Below are 11,444 nucleotides of genomic sequence, written 5' to 3'. Positions count from 1 at the left end.
TATATATATATATATTATTTTTTTTGGTTTATTATCAAATAAATTTATAACAATAGTTATATTTCAACGATGGTGTTAAAAGGCTTTTCACAATTCTTCGAACAACTAACAATAGAAACATAGTATTAGTACTAGAGCCCATTTCGGTCTGTCAAATAATACAACTACATTTTTCCTATGGTTAAATTTAGAGTACTATTAATATTATATATGATATTATCAACCAAATCAGAATAGCTTAAGTGGTCAACAGGTGACAGCAACAGAATTGCCAAACCATAAATCTAGGCAGTTCAGGAAGTATAACAATGTCGAATGTTGTACAAGTTATTTTTCTTTCCCAAGGCTATCGAAGAAGTTTATGTAGACCACCTCCACTCCAGTAAAAGTCTGTATCCTGGATCGACGTTTTGCGTTAAAACCTACGATCGAACTTTTTATCTTACCGCGCCCAGCCCAGAAGCCATGCGGATCTGGGTGGATGTGATTTTCACAGGAGCAGAGGGATACCAAGAGTTTTTAATGAACACTGCTTCCTAGTGTTTGACAGGTTTGTATTAAGATATAATATTTTATTGTCATAAATATTTTAACATTATACCTACAGGTGAGGCAGTTGTTCTATAATTACAATAGTTCCAGCAATTTACTTAGCAGCTTTTTAATACTGATCTCAGGCCTCAGCTTGTGAATGAACAAGTTTCTTTTCATTTTGAGGTTCTGTTTATCATTTGTCCTTGCTAAGACCTGAAACTAATTAAGTTGAAGAACAACGTCACATTATCTTAAGGCATGTTCAAGTACACAGACGTAATAGGGGATCTTAGGTTAGCATTTTTTTGCTCTCGCGTTATCAATTTTTAGCCCCGGCACAGCGGCTCATAGAATGGCTCTGAATTTTTTTTTTCAAGTACAAACTTTTAGCTCATAGCTACGTCATCTCTTGACCGATTTGAGATCTAATTACAGATTTTGACCCAGGAGGTCAAACCCTTTCGATTGATATATTTCATCACGCACAGGGTCTCATAGATGAATTTACTCTAATCCTGCCTGAAAGAATTTCAATTCAAGGGTAGGCTGATGAGTAATAAAATCGGATCGGGTACACGCGCCCCTCACGCTTGGTATTGCTGGCGCACAAAAATTTAACTTATAAAACGGGAAAAAACGTATCGTAGATTACACTAATCCTCCATAAAATATTTTCATTTTTTTATAGTAGAATTGATGTAGCTTTGCTGACATCAAGGACAGCTAAATTTATAAACAAAGATGATTGAGTGTTTACACCTAATTGTCGCCCACAGTTTTTATTTGCAATTAAAGAACCAATTTGTATTATGGTTGATGGTATTGTTACTATGTGCTTGTTTGTTAATTTCTCGCAGAAACTCTTTCCGGAAAACTTCAGCGATACAAGTCCCTTCCCAATTAAACCAATCCATTCTTTCTCGCTACAAACCTTGCAATACATTTAACTTCCACAGTCACTTTAAACTTAACTACTTTTATAAACACACGCTATAATTCACAGGGATTCACACACCCCACCCACGGCTTGACTGGACTATCTCGATCTTCAATCTCTCTATCTATATATCATTCCTACTTTATTTGCCGGGCTTATATACTAAAAAAGAGGGCGCATGGAACAGACTAGAGTTGCCAGGACAATTCAAGATCCTTCGAGAATTTCATGACGTGTTACTAGAATCACGTGACTTCCGCTGTCGTAACACTGCCCCTTCCTTAGTATTGTTCGTCCCGAACAATAGCCACTTACATTAAACCAATATATAATTAACAATAACTTAATTAAATGCTCAGAATTTACAAACACAAAATTAAAATTCAACATAGTTTCTTAATTTTTATGGGACTTATCTTCTTCCGTACTGGTCTCCGTCTCGTCGTGGGGTTCATCTGCTCCATCAAGAACTGTCCTATTATTGGTACCAGTCACATCAGTGGTAGTAACTTCATTAAGGGCTTCACTGTTTTCCTTCTGTAAACACGGGTAGAGTTTCTTCTTCGACAGTGGCTTTTTGAGGTGACACGTTTTCAGCAGCATCATTTGTTCTGTTGTTCACTTTGTTCTGTTGCCATGCACCACCTTTGGCTTACCTCGCCGACCACATTTTATTCGGAAAGTCACGTCTGAGAGACGATCAACTATGTCATATGGGCCTTCCCATGGAGAAAACAACTTAGGAGACTTCTTTTTGGTCTTCCTGGGATTATACAACCACACCTTGTCTCCTGGTACAAAGCTGACTTCATTAGATCTCTTATCATAACATAGCTTCATGGAATCAGCAAACATTTTCAAGTTTGAATGCACTTGATGGTGAATATCATCCATCATTTCAGATAACAGTTTCACAAACTCTGACACATTTTCAGGCAACTCTTCATAAGGTGGGCATCCTGTTATGAGACCCACTGGCAACCAAAGTTCCCGACCAAACATCAGCTTTACTGGAGTCTATCCAATGGCTTCATTCTCTGCTGTTCTATAAGCCATCAACAGTGGAGGGAGTAAGACATCCCAGTCATCTTGGCGGCTATTACAAAACTTTACTAATTCCTGTCCAAGTGTCCAATTGTACTTTTCTACCATCCCATCAGACTGTAGGTGAAGTGGCATTGTCCGGGTCTTTCGTATACCAAACAACTTGCCGCATTCATGGAACACAGTTGATTCAAAGTTATGGCCTTGATCTGAATGCAGTTCGTATGACATACCAAACCTGAAGAAGAAATCACTAATAGTCGAAGCTACAGTTTAGCTTCCTGATTTGGTATTGCATATGCCTCAGGCCACTTGGTGAAATAATCCATCATCACACAAATGTACCTGTTTCCAGCATGAGTTTGGAGCAAAGGAACAGCAATGTCAATGGCTACTCTTTCCATTGGTGCACCAACTTGGTGTAACTTCATTGGAGCATGTCCCTTAATGCTTGGGTCCTCTTTTTGCACAACTTGTACTGTAGGTCCTGCACCATTCTTCCATGTCTTGCCTCAAACCTATCCAGTAACATCTCTGTTGTAGGTGACTCAATGTCTTCTTAACTTCGAGATGTCCTCCTGTTAAACTATCATGGGATTGATGCAGCACAACTTCCCGTAACTTTCTTGGTATAACTGTTTGCCAGGTCGCCACTTTCCAATCTGCAGTCTCCCATCTCCGGACAAGACTACCATCTTCAAGCTTCAACTGGTCCCATTGTGCCCAATAGTTCTTTGTCACAGGGCTTAAGCTAGACACCTTCTTCCAAGCAGGGCACAAAACACTTGCTTTTAGAAAATCAATTATTGGCTTAAATCTTGGTCTTTTTCTTGCTCTGATTTAATATCTATACCTGGTTCCACTTCACCATCATCAATTCCTTCAGCCACTTTGACTTTAGCTTGATGGCACCTGATTAGTTCAACCTCTCTTTTAACACTTACTGGAATTTGGCCTTTGTTGTTCCCAAACGTCATTTTATCGAAGTTAACTACACACTTCCTCAGTAGTAAGTAGTCCAACCCTAATATGCATTGGTCTTCAATGTCAGCCAAGTATACTTTGTGTATGTTCTTTAAGCCCATGAGGTCAATAGTTACCCACAACCTTGCATAGTGTCCTGTCACACCACAGAGCTTCTGTATGGCTTCTGGTACTCCTTTGTGATCTAGCACCTTGATTCTCACAAGGGTTTGCTGAGATGCAGAATCTATAACAAAGTTGTACTTTTGGCCATCCAGTTTTCCTGTCACGTAAACACTATGTGTACTTGCCATTTTACACTTAGCTGTTGGGACTTTCACAATGGAGGTTGGTGGGCATCCATCAACACAAACCACTACTGATTTCCCAAGGCTGACTTGTTGGTGGTATTCTTCTTACACTGGCTCCTCATATGTCCTTGCTCTCCACAGTTCCAAAAACCTTTCTGGGTAGCAGCCTTTCCTGCGATGGCGTCTTCCCTGTGTTGAAGTTTCCAGCATTGAGCTTTCTTGTTCCCAGGTTTGTTACAGTGCCAGCAAAGTCCCTCAGACCTCTCTGAAAGCTGACCTTTTCTGGCCTTGAATCCTGATGACTGTACCAACCTTGGTACCTCTGTGCTGGACTTAATGTAGGATTCAAATTCAAGAGCTCTGGCCATTGCATCCTGCATAGTAGAGGGGTGTGCTTGATTTACTTGTATCTTCAGTTGTGGACTGTCTAAGACATCTACAGACTGATCCCTCAGCAACAACTTGAGGAGATTGGGTGGTGCAGTTGGGTAGGCCTTGTGTGCCATACTTTTCTATAGTTGTGCGTGTCGTTTGCTGACAACTGTCCAAGTATTTCCAGTGGTTGTCCCTTCAGGCTTGTTGCCAGGTACACTGCTTTCTGCTCCTCTGTCCATCCATTAATCTCTGCCAGGAGCTCAAATTGTGCTCTATATGCTTCCCACAGTGCCTTCCTATCGAATTCCTGTGGCTTCCTTCTTACTGGATCACCCCTATTGCTGACATTCATATCTGGGATGTGACTTCTAACAGGACTGAAGATGTCTGTATTAGGGTTTAGCTGCGGGGTCTAGAAGGGGCTTGTCGTTGTCTGGGTCTGATTAAGTCGATGGTTAATGTATCCTCCTTGTGTAAAAGACAATAAATCATTTTTTAATGTATTTAATTCTCTTTGAAATTTACTAAGCTTTTCCATTTGTTCTTCTTGTTTCCTTTCTTGTTCCAGTTGCCCCTGCTGTAGTCTCTTTTCTTGTTTATTTTCTCGTTCTTCTTGTTTCTTTTCTTTTTTCTCCAACAACTGTTGTAATCTCTCTTCTTGTTTTTTCTTTTTCTTCCAACAACTGTTGTAATCTCTCTTCTTGTTTCTTTTCTTTTTCATCCAACAACTGCTGTAATCTTTCTTCTTGTTTCTTTTCTTTTTCATCCAACAACTGCTGTAATCTCTCTTCTTGTTTATTTTCTCGTTCTTCTTGTTTCTTTTCATTTTCCTCCAACAACTGTTGTAATCTCTCTTCTTGTTTCTTTTCTTATTCTTCTTGTTTCTTTTGCTGTTCTTGTATTGCTGCCATCAAATATGCTAAGCTGTAGTTTGATTTGCCATTTCTTGTTTCCATTTTTTTTCTCTTTTCCGTCCCACTCTCTGACACCAATTTGTTACTATCTGCTTGTTTGTTAATTTCTCGCAGAAACTCTTTCCGAGAAACTTCAGTGATACAAGTCCCTTCCTAATAAAAACCAGTCCATTCTTTCTCGCTACAAACCTTGCAATACATTTAACTTCCACAGTCACTTTAAACTTAACTACTTTTATAAACACATGCTATAATTCACAGGGACTCACACACCCCAACCACGGCTTGACTCGACTATCTCGATCTTTAATCTCTCTATCTATATCATTCCTGCTTTATTTGCCGGGCTTATATACTAAAAAAGAAGGCTCATGGAACAGACTAGAGTTGCCAGGACAATTCAAGATCCTTCGAGGATCTCATGACGTGTTAAAAGCATCACGTGACTTCCGCTGTTGTAACAGTATCATCTGGAATTACTTGGATAAAACTCAAGAGATAAAAAAAGAAATAGGACTTTCTTAAATTGTGCTAACTGTAATGTTAATGTTGCTTTTTATGAGTAAACATATTTTTAGAAGTATGAAACTAACATAACAGATTAATTCATACTGTTTATTTATACTTAGCCTTAAGGGTTGTATTGAGACCAAAGTGTAGAATACAAAATTATTTCCAATATTAAAACAACGTATTGCCATTAAGATTATTAAAAGTATTACATGAACTTAGGTGCCTAGACATATCTAGGTATAAAGGTCTATCACCAGATGGCTAAAACAGTATAAGTGAACAAATAAACATAAGTGTGCACCATAGTTCACTTATGATCATTGTGAGGGCTAGAAATGAAAGGAATCGACTATAAAAGAGTTTTTCTAATTTTATAAAGCTAAGCCACAACTTAACAGAATTAGTTCAGTATATATATTTGTATTGCATCCTTTAAATAGAATAACTGATTAATTGAAAGTTCAATAAGTAGTTTCAGGTGATATTGTAAGAATTTGGGTAAGTGGACTTTTCATAAAATTATGATGGTAGTTATATCTCAAATCTGTGATATACGTATGTGTTATATTTACTGTATAAAGTGAAATTGTAAGTAAGGTATTATTAAAGTACAGTTAGATAAGTAAAGCACTTCATTTCTGGAAAAAAAATATATTTAATGTGCCTCACCTTTACAGATGTTTCACAGTATTATATTCATTTGGCTACAGATTCTGATGTGTATGTGTGTGTGATATATTTACTTACATTAAATCAACAATGTAAATTTTGCTAAGTATTTTTAAATGAGTAGATTAGAGCCTGTTTTATGCTTTAAATTACAATAAGTGAACAGTCTAAGCATTGCTTTGTACTTATTAATAGAATTATTATAGAAACTGGTTTCAGTCAAATTTAACTTATAAATATGGATAATCTATAATTAGATTAAATGTGAATAAATTTTTCTTCAAGGAAAATTATGTATTCAAAGAGTTATCATACAGATCAATAGGTATGAAAGTGTAATTTAATGAAAAAACCCATTAAAATGGCTTAATTAAAAGACATGGCGAGAAATCTAAATTACAAAAGGATGCATTATATATAAATAAGGGTACATGAATACATTGATAGTATTTTCTTTACCCAACTCTTTATAAAGTGAGGTATTTACTGACCTGGTCACACCCAAAAAAAAGTGCAAGGAAATGTAATTACCATTTTTACGAAAGCTTGTAATATTATTACAGTGTTAAGACAAAACACTGTTATTATTAAAAGTTCTTTTTTTTATATACAAATGGAGGAAATTTTACCTAATGAGATTGTTGGTGTTTTGATTGTGAAATATAAATTTCTTTAAACATAACCAATAGTATTTTATTCAGTCTCCAGGCATGAAGGAGCATACTTGTGATGTTCTGTAGAAGAAAATTGTTGTTAAATGAAGCTCTTCCTCGGTAAAAAAAAAGGACAGTACAGTGAGAAGTCATTATTTTTCATTGTAAACAAACTGAAGAACAGCTGACTGATGATATTGTAAAATATGATGTAAATGCTCTTGACTAAAATGTGCCAACTATAATTGTGGTTTTTGCTACCAGGAATATGTTTCAGCTGTGAAAGACTAGAAAGAAAAGATATTGAAAGGAATGTTAATTGAATGAGACAAAATTGTTTTGTTTCAGTTTTATTATCAGCTTTATTATGAACCTGTGTAAGTAATCATATCATTCAGAATGAGATTTTTGTTGTTAGTTCAGAGACTGCAGGACAAAATGCAAATAATTTAAACACAACACAATTTTCGAAAGGCTAATAAGCATGCTGATAAAATCATATTTTATCACTTTCTGTTTTGCTGGAGAAATGGCTTGATTAGTGCCAAATGAAGTGAGGAGTAAGAACAAATCATTGATGACTGTATTGGGAAAGTGTGTAATTTTGAGTCTTAATAAACTGAGTGACAATTTATGTACACCCAACTTTCTACGATGAAAAAGCTCTTGTTTAAGTTATTGAAGTTCCACCACTCCAACATGTATGGGTAAAGATGAATTAAAACCCTATAACCTGAGCTCATTTGAAAGGTGTATCTTTCTTCTTCTGGAACAAACAGCTTGCCCCTGAAGAAGAAGGGTCCACGTTTCGAAAACACTCAGGTTATAGGGTTTTTATTCATATCCATCAAGACTTCTTGAACCTATGTGTTTTTGTAACATCATGGATGTATGGATAAAGAATACTTTTATACTCTTCATTGAAGAGAAATCTATAAAAAATGGCATTTTGTTTGTTTTCCTTTGTTATATATTTTTCTATCATGAAAACAGGTTATAATCACACAGGTTATAAGCAGCTAAGTGTAAATGCTCTTTTAAAGAAATAATGTGTTATCAAGTGTAAAATCAATATTTTCCAACCATTGGAAATGCAGTGAGGTGGGCTTGTAATCAGCTGCAAAAAAAAAGTTTAAACATTGAGCACAGAAATACATGGTTGAAAGTATTGGAAAAGAAATCAAGTACAAAAATACTCGGCTTGAAACATTGGATAACTATCTAAAATTATATGATCAACTTTAACTTTTTTTTAACTAAAACATGACATTTACTCAGGTGTGGAAATATCCACAATTTCAATACATTTTTATTTTGTTTTGGTAAATCTGATTTTTTCACTAGCTAATAATAATAGTGTAAAAAAAAAAAAAAGACTTAAAAAATCTGAATGTTTTCTGAAAAGGGTCAAAGAGTACTCACCTTTCTTAGATCAGCAATTTTAATGTGTTGATGAAGAATATAATGAGGAAAATTTGTTCTTTTTGTACACTAATGATTTAGAACATTTATTTTGTATAGTTTTAATAGTAGCATCTTTCTGATGAACTGTTTTAAGACAAAAGCAGTAAAATGTGAGCAATTGCTGTAATTTTTTAAGTGTTTTTACCTCAATGAGCATAATTTTCATATTGATACATTTCTATATATTTAATTTCTGTTGTAGAAATTTTATGTTAAAGCTATCTAGCATTGTTCAAATTATTGTTTTTAAATTAGTTTTATGCTTTTCTTTCCACAGTGGTCTGCATGTATTTTTGTCTTTATAATCTCTTGCTATTTTTTTTTAAGTCTTGTGATTATTTACTGTAAAGAGAATAAGACAAAATTATTTTTTAAATGATGTGGACTAAAATTCTTGGTAATTCTGTGTTTTAACTAGAATTTTAATATTAAAGCTTGTTATTGACAACACATTGGATTAAACCTTCATTTTAATGGTGAAGTGAAACAGCTACGCCAGGTACGTCTGATAACAGTGGTGTTAAAGCACTTAACAGAGTTAAATAGTTAACAAAACAAACACTAAATCTTATTGTAATTTAACTAATGAGGCAGCTTTCTCAAGAATGAAAAAAATACCTATCTTAAACATATAACCTTCTCCTTTATAAATAATTGGGCTTGTTTAAAAGTATATGTGCAAGCTGTTTAGAAATGATATTAACAGATTTACTACCCCACCTGACAGCGAGGGTAGTTTTCACTCGTATATGTTTGTGTCTGTGAGCAGTATAACTAAAGTTCTCTTCTGATTTTGACCAAAACTGATACAAAGGTTGATTGTCCTCTAAGAACCAATTGTCTAACATTTGGTGACTGTAAGATAAAGGTCAAGGTCACATTGAAGGCTATCCTTATAACTCAAAAAGTTTCTTCTGATTTTGATAGAATTTGGTACAATGGTTGAGTGTTCCCCAAGAAAGAATTGTTTAAGTTTTGGTAAAGATAGCTCAAAGATCAAGGTCACATTGAAAGTCAACCACTTTATAATAGTAGCAAATTGAGATTTTGAAAAAAACAGTCAAAACCCGAAATAAATTGAAATAGAGAGAGATGGAAAATCTTGGCACTTAGACCTACATTTTTGAGGGGAGAGGAACTGTTTCTTATTTATGTTAGGTTAATTAATGCAAAAGTCAAATCTGGTTTGAGATGGAAGTTGCACTATCTCAGTGTATTTCTAGTTTATATTTGTGTTAAAACTCCTAACAGGCATACGTCACTGTTTTATTCCACGTATGCTGCAATGTACCTTTAATGGCCTAATGGAGTGGTGTAACCATTGTAGCACAGGATTAAAGCTTCTGTCTCTGAAACACAAACAGTTTTGTTAATATATTTCTCAACATCTTGTATAAACTCCCTATTTGACAGTTGAGAAATATGTATAGCTTTAGTTATTGCACTGGTAATACAGAAAGTGATTATGTATGAGAATAGATGGTGGCTTTTAATGTCTACAATATATTTAAAATATCAATTAAGTAAACATAATAATTCAAATGTTAAATATTTCTTGAAAAAAATTCAAGCTGTTACAAGTTAAATAACATTGTTGTTGTTTTAAGAAACAGAAATAAAACAAATATGCCAACCAATATTTCAGTAAGCTAAACAAATGAGAGATTATCTTTGCATTTAACATAACACAAGCTTGAAAAGAAATTGAAAGGTCAATATAATCCTGCAGTAGTCTACAGTGTTTTATTATAATCTGCGTTCAAACAGTTTAATGTAAATGTGACAAAGTAGTTATTATTGGAGAAATGAAGTTGAAAAATTTTCCTACTTTGTAAATATTGAAATATTTATGCCAGCAAGATGAGTAATTGATTTCCTTCTTATAAATAAAAAACAAACAAACTTGGCCTAGAAAATAAACTAGCAAAATGATTAATATTAAAACAAAACAGATACATTTAAAGTGAACTGATTATATAATAATTAGTTGTAATGACAAAATATTGATCTTCGCGGTAATTGTAATATTCAGTATTTCCATGAAAGAATTCTAGCTTTAGTACTGAACTGTGATCTCGGTCTTTAGTTCGAAATTTTGTGCATTTTAAAAAGGGTTTCTTCAAAATCTGCAATAAAAAAGGGACAACTGTATATTCTTTGTTATTGGTCTGTTTATACAATGGCCATTTAATAGGAACTGTTGATTCTAATTAATCGTACTGTTTCTAGAAATTTCAATTATGAAAAACTTGTCACAATATAGTATGTCGACGCCAAAATTTTAATTACAAAAAAAACCTTATTTAAATGGAACGTATTTTTAATGTAAAATGTTTTTTCTAAACTTTGTGTTATTGGGCAGCCAGAGTTTGATTTTTTGGCAAGTTTATGTAAACTTGTGACGATTTTGTAAAGAAAATATTTTTTAAATTGCAGATTATCTTTTAATTCAGTAATTGATTTTTACTTATGATAAAAAAAAGCTGAAAGTCTCAGTATTTTATGTTTTGTATAACAGTGCTATAAATATAAGGTGTATTACACGAAACTGTGTGTATGTTTGTTTGTAATTAAGCACAAAGCCACATAAAGGGCTATCTGCGCTCTGCCCGCCACGGGTATCGAAACCCGGATTCTAGTGTTGTAAGACCGCAGACATGCCGCTGTGCCACTGAGGGGTCAAAACTGTATGAACATGTAGCATAAAAAAATGCAAAACATTTTAAATGTTATACAGGCGGTTTATTGTAATACATTAGGAGTTACAAAATCTTAACTATTGTAACAGAGTTAACGATTTTGAATACAATTAAGAAAAAGAAAGACAATAAATATCCACTTTTAGAATGATAATTAAGTATTCTTAAATCAAGTACACGTAAAATAACTTGCTCTTGTGAACATGAAATAACCAATAAAAATATACAAAGTCAAAAATATAATAAGAATAATACACAGCGTGGTCACAAGTAAATAGACACCACGATTTCCGAAAAAATGAAAATTTTCAGTCATATTCACATGAATTGATATATTTATAATTTAATTAATATCTAGTAGGTCTCCC

At 34.1% G+C, this 11,444-nt stretch overlaps 1 protein-coding gene across 5 annotated transcripts in view; it reads left to right on the top strand.

The window, feature by feature from the left end:
- Positions 1-11,230, top strand: part of LOC106459444 — a 121,374-nt gene extending 110,144 nt beyond the window's left edge. For all 5 annotated transcript variants that reach the window (XM_013919063.2, XM_022385942.1, XM_022385941.1 and 2 more), the window contains 2 exons: positions 346-550; positions 6,962-11,230. In XM_013919063.2, coding sequence (XP_013774517.1) covers positions 346-540 — 195 coding nt within the window. In that variant the 3' untranslated portion in view covers positions 541-550; positions 6,962-11,230. The remainder of the gene's footprint in view (positions 1-345; positions 551-6,961) is intronic.
- The last annotated feature ends 214 nt before the right edge of the window (positions 11,231-11,444 follow it).

The sequence above is a fragment of the Limulus polyphemus genome, unplaced genomic scaffold (assembly GCF_000517525.1).
Source record: "Limulus polyphemus unplaced genomic scaffold, Limulus_polyphemus-2.1.2 Scaffold609, whole genome shotgun sequence".
Taxonomy (NCBI): domain Eukaryota; kingdom Metazoa; phylum Arthropoda; class Merostomata; order Xiphosura; family Limulidae; genus Limulus; species Limulus polyphemus.
This window is presented reverse-complemented; position numbering and strand designations above follow the sequence as displayed.